The following is a 19,756-nucleotide window of genomic DNA, read 5'->3' on the forward strand; positions in this document are numbered from 1 at the left end:
AAGGGGCCGCCTGCCTCACAGCGCCACTCCTTTAAAGGGGGGTGCCAAGCTGACCACACGGCCTAGCTGGCTGCAAGCCGTGGCTTAAATTTCTGTTGAGGCCCAGCTGTATGTGCACAGATCCTCAGCCCAGCAGATGCCCAAAGGAAGAGCGAGGGCTTCAGCTAAACATGCTGGGGCCGCAAAGTCGTGGCCTAAATTTTTGTGGACGCCCAGCCGCTTGGACGCGAGCCCCAGTGGAGCCGACCACCCAGGGGCAGTAGAGGGGAAGGCGGATTGCCAAAACAGGAGACAGGGGCCTCAGCCACCTTCACAAGGGCCGCCTCACAAAATTCCCAATGGGTAGGCCGCAAAGCCACAGTCTAAATTTTCAGCTGGATCCAGCCGCGTGAGGCCTATACCCAGGGATGGTAAACCATCCGCTCCCCCAGCCCAACAACCACTGCAGGGAGCCCTAGTCACCAACCCCCAGAATGGTAAGGAACCCTGCTCCACCCTGCTCAAACCCCCCCGTTGCGCACCAGGAAAAGTTTCAGTGGGACTATGTCCCGGCCGACCTAGTGCAGAGCTGCAGTCTGCATGTGCTCACTGGCCTGGACTGGGGGGACCCTAAAGATCTAGATTATTCAGTTTATCGCCCAGTCTGACACTTGGTTGTAGATCACAGGAACAAAATAATTAAAAGGAGGAAAAAATTCCATCTAAAAAGAAAAAATTGCCAGGCCCAGAGATCCCAGCAAGGAACTAGGTCCTAACTCCTGACTAAGCAGAAAAAAACTGAGTGCCTATAGCTGAGAGTGGGTGTATACCCACTGGGACTGCCCATAGGCATGGTCAAGCTTTTTCCTGCCTAGTGTCCTACTCCTGTAGGGGGCAGTATAACCCATTGATTAAGAAGAATCAGGAGATGTGTTTGTCAATGAACATCAGAGAAACACAGGTTTTCTATGAGGTTTTGAAAATGTAGAGTCATTCTAAGGCTTCCACTGAGTTCTAGAGACAAACCATTGGAGATAATTCATTTGCATTTTATAATTGCCAGCTAATAACTCCCCTACTAACTTCAATACCTCAATAGCATCGAATGGGACATTGTAAACAATAAAAATTATTTTTCTCTGGGGGCTTGTCTGATTGACATATTGGGATTAAAATGTATCACTAAATACTGCAGTGTAAGCAAACTGTATAATGACACTATAAAAGTCTGCTGAAAAGAGATAAGGACAAGCCACTTTAGATAAACTAGATCATCTTAATGCAATTTCTTGTGAAGCAGGTTTCATGGTAAATCTCCCAGAACAAGGATCAGCAAATGTCACTAAATAGCAATTGTTAATAAGCTCCATAGGTAGCGAAAAACCTATTATATTTCAGAAGGCATGTGCCGTGATATCACATAGTGTTCATAAGCAGCATTTCCTATCCACCACAGTTCAGTGTTAGTTATAAAATTCCCTATTGTGCAATAATATAGATCCTCTGTTCTTCCCCACTTACTCAACCCTTAGCTAATCAGGCAACATTGATTTAGGGGGGGCAATGCCTGATAAATAAGAGCTCAGCATGATACCAGCAGAGAAAGTAAGATCCTGCCAGGTGCTGATTGCTTGCACTCCTATGGGATACAGTGTTACATTTAAAGAGATAGAGCTGAACTGTGGATGAGCCAGTACTCACCATTATCATTTCCTGGCAAGATGCTCAGGGCTTGGAGCCACAAGAGAGGCAGATCCCTTACAGATAGAAAGAAAGAGTTCCTTAACAGTAAATCTGGAAAATACCGTCCTTCTCTGCCATTGCTGTTTGCAGTCTGCTGCTTGAGTTTTCTTCATCTTTCCTCTGGTAAGACATTACCATTTATTTTATTAAATACTGGTTATGTATTGATAGCAAATGACCTTTCAAATGATGCAATTATGAAAGCTGTGAAAAATTATGAAGCATAAATGGCATTAACATGACTATTGTTTAAGTGGCACACTGAGAAACATCTTGAGACCCCTCTGAAGGTCCTAACTAATGGATTGCATGCCCTAGGTCTAATTTAAAAATACTGCTGAAACAAAGTAAGTTCTTCCTAGTGTATTTTAGTAAAGTCTACATACTGTACTGATATCCAATATGAGCATGAAAAGTATTATGATCTGAAAAGAACTGAGGTACAATTAGGTGTTATGAAAAATTTTAAATTGAAACATTTTACATTCTAATATGTTATTTAATAACACACATATAAAACCGGATTTGTCATAAATAAGGGATTACATTTCAAACATAAAAAAAATAATGAAAATGCATTAGTGTTTTGAAACAGCTTTTCAAAAGTAAGGTCTACAAGCAGGGAATTTAAAAGAGAATGGCTTAAGTGGTTTGATGTTGATTGCTGTAAGACTTAATAGTTAAAATAAAAATATTCATTAGGGAGATTACAATAATTAAACACATCATTCTGATGTATTTTAAATTTGTTCATGTTTGCTAATAAAGTAACATTTTTATGCTTTTGTGTTTATAATTTCATCATCTTTTTTTAGGGAGGTTACCAATAATGATGGTTTAATTGTAGATTATATTTTGTTTCAGGGTATGGGTATATTTGTTGCAAGAAGTATGGATAATATTTGCAGTAAATGCACATATTTTTGAAAATAGGCTTTTGTAAGTCTTTAATAAAGTTTTCTTTTATGTTTGTGTCTGTTTTAAAATAATCCTACTTTTCTTTTTAGGTTTCCCTCAATCGGCAGCACAATATATGGCTGATATGGACATTCCAGAAAGTGAGGTATTTGTTCACTTCTGTTTAGTTTTGTCAAGTAGATTGTTTGCATAATATTGTAATAATTACATATACAGCAGTAATACATACATGCCAGAAGTCACGGCCTGATTTATGGAAGATCTTCGAACATAACAGAAAATGTACTGAAGTGCCCAGATGAATATTACTATTAACAATGTTTAGTGAATACAATGTACAACATGAATGTCATTTTCTTACACATGCGTATTGGCAGGTATCTGGAAAGCCATGCTACTGTTCTGAGGTACCTCTGCAAAAAAATTTTTACAGTGTCCTCTGCAAAATTGAGTCCCTTATTGGGACATATATATCTAGCAATAAATAAAGAGATCAAAATGAAATTAATGACTTTTTTTTTTACATCATTGTGAACAATAGGTGCCAAAACACTGGAAAAAAGCCTTATAGTTAAGGTTTTCTTCAAGAGTTTTGCTCTATGATAGTTAAAGTGGTAAAAAGTACCCATAAATGCCACAATGTGATTTTTGAAAATGATCATGATTATCATGTATTAAAAATGTTCCTCTTATATATACAATGTTTTACAAATGTTCTGAATAATATCTTGTTCTTTCTTTAGTTGGCAGCCTGTTGACCACAGCTTTTTTTATCAGGCCCCCATCTGTAAACTCAGGGCTGCGTTCTGTGTTTTCATCTTGTGCCAGATAGATAATTGTGCCCATGTATAGGGAAACCATTTCCTCAATAAAAAACATTTAAACTGTGAATGGTATGAAAAATGTAAATGCCTAGATCATTTACACAATTGATAACCAGAATGGAAAAATATTTGTATAAATGACCACAAATAGTCATTGTGTAGCCATGTTTATTGCCCCACGTAATAGTTGGGCACATAGGTGTGCACAGCCTATTGTATTAGGGTGTGCACCCCAAAGCTCAAGCACACATGCATGTATCTGTGTGTATTTATGCATGTACCGTATATATAGTATATATATATATATATATATATATATATATATATACACACACACACACACACATACTCATAAATAAATGTAAAAAACATTTTAAAATATATTAAAACATGGACAGTGTCAGTAGTTTTTCATTTTTATTATTTTTATATTTGTAATATTTTTTACAATTGTATTTTTTAATTATCTTTTTACATTTTTTTAAGGAGCCTCGTTGGGGGGCTTTGGTGAAATATCAGCAGGGAAGAATCTGCGTCGCACGGGGTGATTAGGGTGTGCCCAGGCACACTCGGCACACCCCCTGCGCACGCCTATGTTTGGGCAGATGGTTAAAGTGTAGAACAACCAAAACTATTGGTCATAAAGGTGTATGATAAAGGTTTTAAAAGCGAATGTTTCAGTTGAGAAGTCAGATCTGCTTATAAATACACCTGGGTTAGTTAATCATCTTGGAATCCAAGAAAACAGCATGAAAGTCTCCTTGCAGTGTAAGTAATTATGAGAAATTAATTTTTAAAAATGAATGACACATTGAAGATCTAAGAAATCGAAGAAAGAAATAGGAAAAAAATGAAAGATATGCTCCAAATTGTTACTTACAGCAAACATTCTAGTGAAATGATGTAGTACAACAGTAATGGAATTTAAAACAGGCAACCTACCTGTCCATAATCTTCAATTATTAACTGAGCTCTAACAGGGGGCACTAATATGTAAAAATGCCCACAATACTTTACAAAGTCAGTGGCTGACCTGCCCCTCCCTATACCTAGCAGGGACAGTAACCAAAAGCTAAATACAGCAGTCAAAGGGGACAAAGCAAAATTATTAATTTAATTAGAGAATGAGCTGGCTCTCAGGATTGCAAGGGCACTTGTTACACTGCTTAAATAGGGAAAATATAAGTATATATTAATTAGAATATGCAAATAGCAGGTCAAATGAGGAAAACAGCAGTTTAACTGTTTATGACAGTTCTGCCAGCTGCCTAAATTTCCCTTCATTCTCTTACTACACTGTTTTACCACTAAGACCAAAAAAGTACCTGATGCTTTAAGGTAAAGGGAACCTATGACTTTATTTTCTTCTATGTGACTGTGCTACTGCATGGTAACTAGCTGCTCAAGCACCCAGTGCAATCACATGGAGGCAGGGAAGAGTCCTCAGCACTGTGGAAGCCTCAAGTTGCACAACTGTAGCCCACAAAGGTCTTCTTCTTTTGACTAAGAAGCAAGAAGTTGGTCAGTGGTTGAGCTGACAAAATATAAATCGATTGCTTTTGCCTATATTACGTGGAACATTCTCACTTTACGAGACATCTTACTGATCATGCTCCCTTTTCTTCTTTTATCCCTAGAGATTAGCCTTCTGCTTCAGCCAGTGGACAGCACTATTGGATCAACCACAGGTAACAGAAAAAAAAACATTATGTGGGGAAACATGTTTTGGAATAATTTTGGTATGCATTAATAAATATATGGTATCTATTATAGATGAAATTTAAAATACAAGCCATAAAAATAAGACATCTCTCGGTATGTTCAAATATAAAATCACCAGAAATTATGTAGAGTTGTAGCACCTAGCACTGTAATGCGTAGAAAAATGTTATATGTGTACAAGTATTGGTATATTCACATGAGGCTCCATTCATATTTGTGCGACATGTCATGCAACTTCGGACATGACAAGTTGCAGCTCATTCTTATCAAGGGCACCCATTCAGATCGGTGTCACTTAAATTCACAGGAATTTTGAAAAGGTGCCTGGACTATTTTGGTGCGACTTTTGATGCAACTTATGTCCACTGAGTGTAAAATCAGATCAAAGTCGTGCCAAAGTCGCACTGGAATCATGTGAATGAAGTCTTGTTGTAAAATATTAAATTCTTATATTTTCAGGATAGAAGGGCTGTACCTAAATAGCCACAGCTGAAGGTTCCATTTCATGTTCTAATAGTTATTTATGCCAACTGCACAAACATCCTGTGCAGTTAGTATGTATTTTAGTCCAATATGTGTTTGCAACAACATTTTTAAAACAGATTTTTAAAAAAAGCACCTAACTACAGATAGCCAATATGTGTTCACCAGACCTTTAAATTATTGGTGTTAAGAAAAGATTTTTTATAGTCTGTGATGATTGACAGTATAATGTTTAGCAAAATATACTGTAGCTACCAAACACTTTAGGGTAAAACTGTAATATCATAATAAAATAAAGTCTTTATTATACTAAGTATTCACGTATTTGTGAATGTTTTTGTTTGTATTTGCATAGCATTTGTGCGTAAGCCTTTGTGAATTTAATGCAATGTGAGAATCTAATGATTATTGTATTAAAGTTGTTATGGTATATGGTTAGTGAAGTTGTACATACAAGAAGGAAAAACAATGCTGTAAAAAAGTTGGTACCTACTTTACTATTTTAAAGAGGTGAATATTCTGACATAATAATTTTATGATGGAGAAAATCCAAAAATTGCAAATTCCTTTCTACAGTATTTATGGCATTGGAAAATGTACTTTTCCAACTACCTAATTATTGAACATTGCAATCCAGTGCTTTAAGGAAAAATTGTAGGATCAGAAATATAGGAGATTCCATTGCTGACATTTTTTTTCAAGGTGCATATTTTATGGCTTAAGCTTGCACCTTTAAATACAAACAGAAAATGGTGGCTCCTATATTTCTGTCCTTATCTAAAACCCTTTTGCAGGGTTTTTAAATAATAGTATTCAATTTAATAGACTACCCTGCAGTATGATTCAAAAATAGTAAGTAAATGTTATAAATGTAAAACAAATCTCTTCTATATTACAATGCAAGGGTGTTATCTCTTTTATCAATTTTCTTTAGATTTTAACATAAAGATTCTGCAAAACCAAAAAGCCATATTGAGAGCTCTTTGTAGACACATCTATACAAAGTATCAACGAGGAGCTTAAGTGACTGATGGCAGCTACTATGCCTAAATCCAGTCAACATATTGGAGTTAATTTACTAAAACTGGAGACTGAAAAATCTGGTGCAGCTCTGCATAGAAACCAATCAGCTTCCAGGTTTTCTGCCAAAGCTTAAGGCGGTTTTATACTGCCGGACTTTTTTTTTTTTTGTTTCTGCAAGATAAAATCATAATGTGCTAGTATGCATCGCAAACTAGCACACTATGTGAAACTTACCTTAAAACAAAGCTGTTCCAGCGCCGGGATGTCAGCGCTGCAGCCAATTTTATTTCCACCCATCTTGCTTCTGGGTTTATGGGCTCCGGCTATGTGACTGGCCGGAGCCACAATTATGTCACTCCCACGCATGTGGGCGGGGGCGGCCGTTCACGGCACAGGACTCATAAGGAACGACACAGGTGGCCGTTCCTTCAGAGCGTATGCACCAGTGATGTCACTGGCTGTATGTGATGTAGATATATTTACACTACCTATAGGTAAGCCTCATTATAGGCTTACCTATAGCTAAAAGACAGGAAAGGAAGTTTATTTTCTCTTTAATTGATGCAGATCCTAAGCCAAGAGATCACAGGCCAATCAATTTGGTAGAAAAAAATGTAAATATATTTGAATCCATACATTTCAGTTAACTCCATATTTACAATTGGCAAATGTGAGACATTTGGCAGTTTATTAGATAGAATATTATGCTAATGCTAAGTCGGTTAACATCCTTATTCATTAAATAATGTGATGGACAATTCTGTGCGGCTTCATTTTAAATTATTTGCTCCAGGAACTAAGCAGTGTCAAGTTCTCCACAATACAGTCTTTTGCTACAAGTCAAAATTGAAAAGATGACACTAAAAATACAAAATGTTCTGTTATAGAAAGTAATATGATTGTAAGTCCTTTATGTCTGATAGATAATTCGATTACTAGTAGTTTAAAGTTTATAAAAAAATACATTAGAATGCAGTAAAAGGAGACACATTTTTTGCAAACATATGGTATGTGCATAATATAAGCAAAACATTACTAAATGAGTATCAGATGAACTAGGCCAGTTTTAACAGCAGGGTTGCTATCCAATAAATCGCAATCACTTATCACTGTAGCTTTCGAGGAAGCATTCAGCACATCCCCAAGGTATTCGCCTATTAGTTTACGTTTCTGTAGAGACAAGCACTATTGATTTATCCTGGACACTCACTGTGCCCGAACTACTACCCATGTGCTTCTACAGATTAATGTTTGGAGCCAGGGATCCAAAAAGAGAAACCTTAGTATGATTCTTATCTTTCTAAATGTTTTACCAAATGTAAAAATGTTTAAATTTGTTTTTTTTGGACCAATTACACCTTATGATCAAATTCTTGTAGCACATGTATGCAGTACTTAACAGATCTACATTTGCGGTGGTCATAAATGAATAAGCAGGATTTGTTCACTCATAATAGACCTTATTTAAACTAAAAGTCACTCAATCCTAGATCAAATTCAATCACCTTTTATTTGCCTCCATAGTTAAGCCAAATAACTAGCTCATTTAGAGAGCTGTGCTTCTCTTAATGTAGAGGAGCTTAATAGGTGATCTTTATATCTACCTGCTTGTCTGCCTATCCATAAAGATATCCATCTATAGTAGCATACCCAGTTAGCGGTGACGCAATATTTTCTAAGAATGCCAGCCTTCACCAGAGCAGACAATTGATCAGGCCCACTGTATGTGGTTCAAAACTAGTCAAGGCTACCTTTATAGAATTCAGGATTCCACAAAAATTGCATATTAAATCTCAACACCTATATCCTCTTGCTAAACATTCAAAAGACTCCATGCTAACCTGCAAGTCAAAATTATGCTTACAATTTTATTTTCTGAATTGACCAATACAGTCACAAGAGCACCTATCTGTGTCTCCTAACCAGTCCTTTTTTTAGAAGGCACTTGATGTGTCTCATTTCCTGGCCTGTCTGAGAGAATTAAAATTGGTTATGTAAGGAGCGGGGAGAGACATGAACATCATCCACCACTCTACAAGGAGACCTGTCATGCTCAATAATATGTAAATGTTGACTACCACTTAGTTCATATCTAATCTTACTTACAATCAACATTTTATTTGAGATGTGATTATACTAGAGCCTTAAACATCTTGCAGTTCAGGAAATACAGGTGTTTTCTGTACATGTTGTTCTGCAGGAAACACAGTGGTCAGCTAAGAAAACATATGAAAGGCACATCATGCAGTCTTCACTTGGCAATTGGAAGATGTTCAGTGGCACCATAAGCTTAGACTTGGTGGTTCTGTGGCCCCATCAGCTCATAACTGGCAAGAACCAGTGGAACCATACATATATACATATAGCTACAATCAGGAGAGGTCTGGTCAGAAGTGGTCTTCTTGGAAGTATTTCAGTTAAAAAGCCATACCTTCTATGTGGAAACAAGAACAAGTGACTTGCTTTAGCCCTGGACTAACACATCCTAATTATAAATATTTTGCTGTAACTGAAAGAAGTTGCTTCGTGAAGGCTTGGATAGTAGTACACAGATGAGAGTCTGCAGGCAACAGTGAAGCAGGGTGGAGGTTCTAGGTTTGGGGCTCTGTTTCTGCACATTGATTTGGGGTATTTTATCAGAAATAATAGTCTCCTAAAGCTGCCTTTTCAATCATGCAGTGCCCTCAGTGAGCCATCTGATCCCTACAATGCACATTTTTCTGAAGGACAAAGACCTCCAAATATACAGCCAAAATCAAAACAACTATCTTCCGTGAATAGAAGAACAAGGTCTGTGGCTGGTTTTCCTAAATCATTTGAGCAATCTTCCTGCCAAGTTCATTAAAAAAAAAAAAACAGGCAAGCGTAACCAGAAGAATCAATGCTGAAAGGGTTGTCACAACCAAATACGGATTTTTAAAATCCCATATGGAGCAAACACAGTTGGGAATATGTATACAACCTGTACTTCACCCCCCACTTGATACTCAAAAACCTACTTTATCCCTCCAAAAGATGGCATGGCCTCTACAGATGCCAGGACTTGCATATTCTGAGTGGCTGGGTATGTTACAGATCCTTTTTGTCTTCTTACATACCATGGAGCAGAAGAATTTGAAATCTGTTACACTTAATTTACTAAAGGCACATAGGCTGTTCACTTTGCAAGGGGTATGTACTCTTAACTTTGCAAATAAGGTGAAGCTATACTAACGCGTCCATCATCAATCAAGTAAAAATACTGTTACTTTTTTTTTGCCCCTACATAGTCAATTATCCTTTGCAAAGTGCATTTTCACCTTATTTCTTACAGCCTATTTGCCTTTAGGTAATCAACCCCAACACATCCACAAACTTTAAAGCTAAACATTTAAATAGACTGAAGAATTACATATAAAAGGAACTTGTTTCACCTGCCCTGGATTTAAAATTGACATACTGTATCTCTGCCGCAGCACATAGACAGTCGAGCTGGTAGGGAGACCTAATTTTTCTATGCTGCAGTTCAGTAATACTTTTATGTCTCCTCCCCGCACCTACCCTATGACTGGACAGTGAAGGAGAAGCAGCAGACTAACAAGCTCATCTCTCTGCTGTATCCACCTATCAGCATGCTCATTTCACTGCAGCACAATTGACTGCTTCCCTGTTCTATATTCAGTATAAAAGGTAAAAATTATTTCTAATATTTTAACAAAATTGTAATGACATGTAGACTGTTTCAAAACCCTTGTTGCAGTGATTATTTACAAACTTATTTCTTTTTAAATGTTTTTCAGATTTCCAATTTTGTCATGGATCTTTGTAGCTCCATTTACAATCGAATGAAGATCAACGAGGTAAGGAATGAGAAAACGAGATAGTATATAGTATACTATTAAGCACTTGTATTTACTGTTGACATACAGCATCGTCAACAAGGTAAATTTTGCACATCATTCACCTAAATCCAGTTGTGTTAAGCCCCGTACACACGTACCGATTGTCGGTCGTAAATATTCGGCCGCCGACCGATCGGCCGATTGTAGGCTTGTTAGTATGATGCTTCCGACAGCCGACAGCGCATTTTCGGCCGAACAGAATCTGTCGTGCAGACTTTAAAATATTTGTTGGCCGTCACCAGAACGGCCGATTGTTCGCCAGTCAGTACAGAATTCGGCCGACAAACAGCAGATTAGCAAGACTGGGCATGCTCAGAGAAGAAAAAACACACGGAAAGTTAACCATCACATGACATCACTTCTGCAGTCGGCTGTTGTTGGCCGACAAAATTTGTGTGCGGTCTTTAGCACTTTTCAGCCGACAGGACAGCACCGGACAAAAGACGGCCGATCGTTCGGCCGACATTCGGTACGTGTGTACGGGGCTTTAGGCTCAAGTAAGCAAAAAAAAAAATGTTTGCACAAACCAAGCTAAGTCAGCTTTAAACCTGTTTTGGTTTTCTACCACATGGTGCTACAATAGAAATGAGAATTTAAACATCATCCATGACTTTCTTTAAAGGAAATCTATAGCCTTTTAAATGATTTTTAGATACAGGGGTAAAAAAGAGCAGCTTGATGTCAATTTTGTTTTTTGTTAAAAATGTTTCCATGTATAGCTTTAGTATTATATATGTACATGGGGGACAGCCATGTTTGCTCATTACACGAGTAAGCTCTGCTTCCTGCTTTGCAGTGGTACACACTAGTTCTGATTTGCTGCTTTTTCTCACAGTATAAGTTTTTTGGTGACTGTTCATTTACAATTTTCCTTTTAAGTGATTAAGATTTAATACGGGTTGCTTTCGTGATATTGTGTCCTTAGACCATTGGTTTCTAATAAAAGTGGTGAGCAAAATACAGTAGCTGGTCACTTGTGTACCATCTCTCTAAGGTGGCAATGAGATCTACATGCATTAGTGTGAAGCATCCCAGCACACCTTGCTGATGATGTGCCTTGCGGCCCAGCACAATGTGCAGTGTAGAGCTTACCCCCAGAGGGGCTGATGAATATAACCCAGGTTTCCCAAACCTGTTCTGGGCTGCTGGGCCCTGAGACCAGTTTCAGAGCTCACCCACAAAATTCAGGTTTAGTCTAGGGGTGTCTTTTTGAAGATTCATTGCAGTACTTGAACACAGTCAAGTAGAGGGATGAGGATACAGGGTAGAGGATGTGGATGATCATGAGAATGCAGGATTAGATGTGTGATAAAACACATGAAGACAATAGATGACAGATTCTCAGGCAAAATCCTTCAGTAGCAGTCATAGGTATTGTTGGAGGTAGAGAGGATGGCCAGCTAACCTGAGACCCTGTAAGAGCAGTCAAAGTCCATGTAGCAACCTTTGGTGTCTGATCCTTAAAGCACAAGCACCCCTGGAGCTCTAGGCAAGGTCCTACTCACAATGTCCAGACACAGATCCCCAACCAGCTTCCATGAAACACTCTTCTGTAAAAGGGTTCCCTATTCAAGCTGAGCTTCACAGGCAGTGTTTTCCAGCAGATTTCCTTAAGTCCGAATTCCTCCAAGGTCCTCAGCTAAGAACATTCTGAGGCCTGACAGCAACAGCTCTCCAGTAGCACAGGCTGCCTCCCAGGAGCAGAGACCCCTGGAGAAGAGGGCTCTGAACAGCCCTCCCAAACATTTATCTTCTCCCCAGCCACGCCTTCTAGGTGCCCCCTCCCAGGGATTGGCTGGAATTAGATTAATATTCATAACCCAATCGCTGCTCAGCTGAGTACAGCAAAGTGAAAAACTGAATTTATCCAGCTTAGCGCAGGATGCTACAGCAGCAACACACTAATGTGTGTTATGTTCCATTTTATTTCAATGAATATATATTATTTACATTTTTTAGTCCTAAGTATTATATATAAATCAAATTGATTGTATACTAAATACTACACAAACTATCTTTTTTGTCAAACAATCCAGGTCATTCAGCCCAAAATGTTTCTTTGTGCTTACTAAAATGATGTCCTCTGCCTGTCTGCCGAAGCTTTTAGTAATGCATAGTTTTACTTGTTTTATTTGTTTTAAATGTCCTGCTGAATCCTGCCTTTTTCCTGGACCTCCCTCTCCTCAGTGGCAACACAATAGCAGCCAAAACTCTAGTTATTGTATAGCGACTGGCATGCTCCAGAATCTGCCTTTTGGGAAGCTTTTTACTTCCTACTTTGTAGTTTTGTGGGTTGCCTCCAACTGCATATAAGGCATGATCTTCCACTCCTCCACTGCTAGCCACACACATGTGTATTGCAAGGTAGAGCTGGAGGAATAATCAAATATTTACACTGAGCACCACCTCATGGCTTGTGTTGAGGCTCCCAGATTGTGATTGGCGGTCAGGGGAACAGGAAAAGAAGTTCCTGCAGTGACATCTACAGGATGCCTCAGGAGCTTACGGCTTGATCCGCCCACCTATTTCACAATTAAATGCAGAGCATGTGAATGGTGTCGCATGCCTGTGGTACAATAAGGAGAAATTTAGGTAGTTATACTAATAATTTATATGCATTCTACCCTGAATGGATTTTATTGCCATATCTACATAATATGAAAGAGTGGTATTGTGTTCAGTAAAACTTTAGAGACACTACACAATAACTTTGTAAAACAGATGCACCAAGTTATAGTCCGATTTCCTGTAGACACACCATGGAAATGCCAGGATCACGCAATGTTCTCATTTAATAGTATTGATAGAAATAGAAGAAGACAAAATATTTTAAGCTAGGCGGCTAGCACTTTGAGAAGTACAGTCAGCAATAGTAGCCTCCAAATATTTCCTTTACAATGATAAGATTCTTATTGTGTATAATGCAACGTACAAAAATCTTCTGGAAACAAAACACCACCACTGGAGTTGAGTAAGAAGGGCTAGAACTTTGAACAGCAAATGCAGTGCCCTGCCTATCAGTAGGAGATTAAAACTCCCTGCATACTAGTTTTTTTCCTGCTCCTAGAAGCTAATTGTGTTATCCTATGTGTCCATGCACGCTACTTTAGGCTATTAGCATTTTTTGAGCTTCAGCTTCTAGGAGCAGAAAAAAATTAGTTTTTGTAGAGTTTCTTGGAATGCTCCTAAATGCTACTAACTGCTTCTAAATGCTGCTAAAATGCTATTAACAGTTTTTTTTAGCTTTTTTTATTTCTTTTCTTCATGTACTGCAAAAATGCTAATAAAATGCTAATGCTTCCAAAAGTTAATAAAATGCTACTAAATGCTACTAGAAGCTGGCACAAAAATGCTATTATCAGCATTTTGCATCCAGTTTTTTCTAGTTTTTTTTAAGCTTATGAAAAATGCTAGTGTGCATAGAGCCCTAAACCACTGAACCAGCAATGGCCCTTTCAAGTTGATGTACATTGACCATACATTATATTAATGATACACAATGCACCCAGCAGGATGTCTTCTCTCATATGAATGCCAAGGGTATACCAGGGTGTCATTTTTTTTTTAAATCACTTTAGCCATGGATATTTATTCAGCTCTGTTTAAATCAAAAACATGAGGGTTTTTTTATGTTTTCCAGGGGAATAATCAAGAGGTATATAAAAGAGTGAGTCACAAAATTACATATACATTATATAAGCATGGTGTATTCTTTAGGAATATAACTATACTGTTATTCATAGTTTCTATTTCAGTACTCCAGGGCACAAGACCCTGCTCTAAAAACTGGGGTGAGTACAAACTATTGTTCACTGTTGTTTGTGGAAGTTTTAAATTACAAATAATATATACATTTTACATTGGAAACCAAAGCTAAACTGACCTTTTATAATAAAGCAGACCCCCACCCCCTCCTTTTAAATTGCCACTTTCACTCAACTAGTTGCAAAATAAGCCTTCATATGCATGCAAATGTGCCTCTTCTCTTCCAAAGCCAAGCCATCATCTTGCTCCGTTTATCTGGGGCTGGCTTCTTCTTTCTTTTTCTCTGCCGGCCAACCACTGACATTTGTGCGCCATTTCACACATGCGCCATACCACCTTAAAAAAAAAAAACATTTCCCCCCAAGATCTTGTGGCAGATGAGAGACAGAGTTACAGTGTAATGTTGTATGACAAGAGGTCTTGCACCTCATCTTGGTTGTAACACACTCATCTGTTGAAAAACAAGCCTTTTTTTCCTGAGATCCTGAGAGGTCTCACAGTTTAGGAATGTGATCTCCCTGGAAAGCGCTGGTGCCTTTCCAGGGGGCATCTGTAAGATCTTGGCTATGTCATTTGTGTCCAAAAAGATAAGGAAGTGGAATTACATACAGTAAGTACATAAGTATGTAACAGCAATGTTCTTTACCATGTGATTTTATCACGTTATCATGTGATTTTTTAGTAAAAAAAAAAAAGGAAAAGCGAAAGGGAAAACACGTAGACTATAAGAGGGAAGGGGCACTGTCTAAACACATGAATGCAGAGGTTCTTAACTTGGGGTCCATGGATGGGTTTCAGAGGGTCCATGGGGGTCAGATAATATTAACATACAGTACATTCACTTAACACCCCCCCCCCATCCCAATCAATGATTTCCCATTGAAAGAAATTAAAGAAAATGCATCTGTCACAGCTTAAAGTTCCAATCGCTAAGCGCCTCTTGACTTTTTATTGGCCCATGTTTACCATTCAAATTGATATAATTGTTTTCTGCAGAACTATCATCTTGTGCCACTCCATAACAGCAAGTGCAAATTATTTTTTACTGACACAAGCATGACAGCATATACGTATGGGGTATAGGCTCTGCCCCTCGCCCAATCAGGACTGGTTATACTATATAAATGAGTCACCTCCCCTAAGGCTGCATTCTCTTTTTGTTTCTCAAATGCTCAACCAGTTATATCTATAGAAAGAAGATTTTTATTTTTGCCCTCACCTTGCCGGATTAATCTGGCCAGCTGCACAGGTTCAGCCTCTCTCCTGTGATGAAGCCCCCCCAGTTAGGGTGTAAACCACCTATATGAGGGAGGCCTCCCCCAGGTCCAGGTACAGGGATGCAGGATACTGGTCTCTAGATGCAGATAAAACAGTTCTGCCTTGGTTTTTTGGGACTCTCCTCCCTGGTGAGTTATGACCCCACACACTATTTGGTTAGTCTGGCGCTCTGTGTATGTTTTGTTTCCCTTGCAAAACGCTGGCATTGTTGCTAGGGCGGCTGCCCCCTTCCAAGATGGCTCCTTGTCTACTTCCTGTGGCTGTACTGCAGGCTGCCCTTTCCAGATGGATGTGTGGATGGGGATGGCGCCCAGCAGACATGTGGACCACAGGAAGCAGCAAAATGGCATTGGGATAACTTCCGTCTCACGGTAGTTGCAACAGGGAACCCCGGTGCCTGGGGCTGTTCAGGAATCGTGCCTCTCCCATCACCTTAGAACCAGTCAGAAATGTGTGCTGCACAGGTAGGCAAGCTAAAGCATAGGTTGTCATGGTTTGTCATGATTATTATGTGGTTAATATGTCAGGCTGCCAAAGTAGGGTAACTTACGGTTTATTGTTCTGTTTGTTTCATTAATGCCTCACAGGTTTTGTTTTGTCTTCAGTACTGCTAATGCATGGCCTGATATACAGGTGTTGCTGAGCAAAGTTCAGTCTTTCCTATTAACTCAGCAATGCCTGGCTCTGGAGGTTTGTATTACTGTTTATACTCTAATGCCTGAGTTTGCTGTTTAACCTTTGCAGACCAATGGCCTAGTGTAGGTTATCGTGCCAGAGCTATTGATCTGAGGTATATTAACCCTTCCTTGTGCTGCCTATGATATAGTAATACTAAAAAGGTGTAATGTATATAAGAGCAACTAAATAAATAAAGTATTTAAGTATCAAAAAATATTGTGGCTGCAATATCAAAGTGGTGAATCACTACACATAAAATCAATAAATATATAAAGTGATATTGCGCTACAATAAAGTGCTAATAACAAAAAATTGCTGTTCTATTCGAACAGCAAAAAATACTGTGCAGTGCAAACAACAAAAGTTGCTGTGCTGTGCACAGGTGCAATGATTAAAAGAGTTGAAGAAATTAACAAATCAATCAACATAAAACATATGTGTCCATATGACTCCTTAGCATGAACACTAAAATAACATGTCAAAATCAGTGTTGGCGGTAAAGAGTTACAATGTAACGCGTTACGTTAACTACGTTCCTTTTTTTGGTTACATTCATAACATCGGTAACTAAATTACTTTACTCGGCTTGAGTAACGCGCTTTCCTGCGTCACCCAAGCTGTTGACATCTCGCGCAGGCCGAGGAGGAGGCGGGAGGACGAGGAGACGCGGGGGATCGTGTGGCCGCGGAGGAGGCGGGAGGACGAGGAGACACGGGGGATCGTGTGGCCGAGGAGGAGGTGGGAGGATGAGGAGACGCGGGGATCGTGTGGCCGAGGAGGAGGCGGGAGGACGAGGAGACGCGGGGGATCGTGTGGCCGCGGAGGAGGCGGGAGGACGAGGAGACGCGGGGGATCGTGTGGCCGAGGAGGAGGCGGGAGGATGAGGAGACGCGGGGATCGTGTGGCCGAGGAGGAGGTAGGAGGACGAGGAGACGCGGGGGATCGTGTGGCCGAGGAGGAAAGCGGGAGGACTGAGGAGAAGACGCCCGCCACTGCAGGTAAGTGCACTGGTCTCTCTGGCGTGGTCACTCTGGCATTGAAAGGGGGCACACTGTGGTCAATCTGGGGGCACGCTGTGGTCACTCTGGGGGCACACTCTGGTCAATCTGGGGGCACGGTGTGGTCACTCTGGGGGCACACTGTGGTCAATCTGGGGGCACGCTGTGGTCACTCTGGGGACACGCTGTGGTCAATCTGGGGGCACGCTGTGGTCACTCTGGGGGCACGCTGTGGTCACTCTGGGGGCACGCTGTGGTCAATCTGGGGGCATGCTGTGGTCACTCTGGCATTGAAAGGGGGCACTCTGTGGTCACTCTGGCATTGAAAGGGGGAACGCTGTGGTAACTCTGGCATTTAAAGGGGGCACGCTGTGGTCATATATATATAAATAAAACAATAAATATTGTATTGTTTTTTTGTGCACTACAAATAAATATGCGTATTGGAATTTGTTCATATTTTTTTCAAAAGTAAAGTAATAAGTAGTGAAGTTACTTTTCAAATGCAGTAACTAGTAAAGTAATCTCATTACAATTTACAGAAGTAACTAGTTACATTTTTTGAGTAACTACTCCAACACTGGTCAAAATCAGCTTAATTGCATCAATTGAATAGAAATCAAAAGTGCAAGGTGCTAGTCCATTAAAGTGATTTCAAGTGAATAAACAGTCTCTAAAGTGCCAAAATAAGTGCAGCTGCCACAATGGATCATTCAGGTGCTCACGATCCCACCACCAGTGATGGATGGCCTCTCACCTCTTCACCACTAGGTCAAAAACAGCTTTATAGTATCCCCAGACAAATGGGTAGACTCGATCCTCTCATTAGGTCCCTGTGCAGCAACCAGTTTTTGACCTAGTGGTGAAACACTGGTCAAATTGTAAGGTGAGAGGCCATCCATCACTGGTGGTGGGATCGTGAGCACCTGAATGATCCATTGCGGCAGCTGCACTTATTTTGGCACTTTAGAGACTGTTTATTCACTTGAAATCACTTTAATGGACTAGCACCTTGCACTTTTGATTTATCTTTTCAATTGATGCGATTAAGCTGATTTTGACATGTTTTTTTAGTGTTCATACAAAAGAGTCATATGGACACATATGTTTTTATGTTGATTGATTTGTTAATTTCTTCAACCCTTTTAATCATTGCACCTGTGCACAGCACAGCAACTTTTGTTATTTGCACTGCACAGTATTTTTTGCTGTTCGAATAGAACAGCAATTTTTTGTTATTAGCACTTTATTGTAGTGCGATATCACTTTATATATTTATGATATAGTAATGCTTCAGTATTAATAAATGCTATGTGTATTATGGCTGCTATGCATTTAATTCCTGCTTTTGGCTGCTAAACGTTAATGGCTGCTATATGTTAAGGGTTGCTATGTGTTTAAGGATTGTTATGCATTAACCTGTTATGTCTATATGTTGGAGTGAAGTTCAGTGCTCTGCTTAAGTTTACAATTAGAGATGGCCTTGCGGTTCAAACGGCTGTCGGCTCGCGGCAAATTTTGCTTGTTCGCTACCCGCCAATTTTGCGAACACATGGCATTGTTCGCAGCGGCCATATTAGTTTACATTGGGGAGAACTTTGACCCATGACACAGCCGTCAACGGGAACGGGACAGCCAATTAAAACATTTCAGCACATTGACATGCTCCCTACCCTATAGACCTGAGCTGTCTGCCATTTCACATTCTGCTTTTTTCCAGCGTAGGGAGAGGTTGCCTGTGCTCATGAGGGAGAGATTGCCAGACACAAATAGTTCTGTGAAGATACACAAAAGTCCTTTTTCAGGGCTGGTATTTCGGTATAGGTCTACTAGTATCTTTTTAGGTTAGGGGCAGGTATCCAGTCGGTGCTTTAGGGGCAGTTAGAGATCGGCAGCAGTCACACAAATCGCTCTGTTAATGTCCACAAAAGTCATTTAAAGGGCTGCAATTTTTGGTATAGGTCCAGTCTCTTTTCAGGTTGGGGCAGGTATCCAGTCTGTGCTTTAGGGTCAGTTAGAGATCGGCAGCAGTCACACAAATCGCTCTGTTAATGTCCACAAAAGTAATTTTAAGGGATGCAAATTTTTTGGTATTGCTGTGCAGTGCACTAAAAAAGGGGGGAGGGGGGTAATCCACAGTATAATATACTTTGTAGAAAGCATATTATAGTGGTTTAGTAGTATTATTGTGCACTGTGCAGCATTGTGACAGGTGTGGTGTGACTGAGTGTTGCTGCAGAAATACTACACAAAGTGACAAAAGCACTTTATTTTATTGTATTATAACTGGTGTGAAAGACCAATGCCCCCCCCCCCCAAAACCACATATTGAAGTGGGGTGTTATCTGAGTATACTTTTACAAGTGTATTTGTGTCCTGCAACAATATTGCCTCTTTTACTGAGCTAAGTCTGATACACACAGTGCCAAACTCACTGGCCATTTTTTTTTAACTGCTGTGATAG

The 19,756-nt window shown here is 39.6% G+C and overlaps 1 protein-coding gene across 2 annotated transcripts in view; it reads left to right on the forward strand.

Moving 5' to 3' along the window:
* Nucleotides 1-1,600: 1,600 nt before the first annotated feature.
* NMS (neuromedin S) overlaps nucleotides 1,601-19,756 on the forward strand; it is a 36,160-nt gene continuing 18,004 nt past the window's right edge. For both annotated transcript variants that reach the window (XM_082245068.1, XM_082245069.1), the window contains exons 1-5: nucleotides 1,601-1,845; nucleotides 2,730-2,785; nucleotides 5,102-5,152; nucleotides 10,472-10,531; nucleotides 14,329-14,364. In XM_082245068.1, coding sequence (XP_082101194.1) covers nucleotides 1,665-1,845; nucleotides 2,730-2,785; nucleotides 5,102-5,152; nucleotides 10,472-10,531; nucleotides 14,329-14,364 — 384 coding nt within the window. In that variant the 5' untranslated portion in view covers nucleotides 1,601-1,664. The remainder of the gene's footprint in view (nucleotides 1,846-2,729; nucleotides 2,786-5,101; nucleotides 5,153-10,471; nucleotides 10,532-14,328; nucleotides 14,365-19,756) is intronic.

This window comes from Pelophylax lessonae (assembly GCF_965119305.1).
Source record: "Pelophylax lessonae genome assembly, chromosome: 2".
NCBI classification, from domain to species: domain Eukaryota; kingdom Metazoa; phylum Chordata; class Amphibia; order Anura; family Ranidae; genus Pelophylax; species Pelophylax lessonae.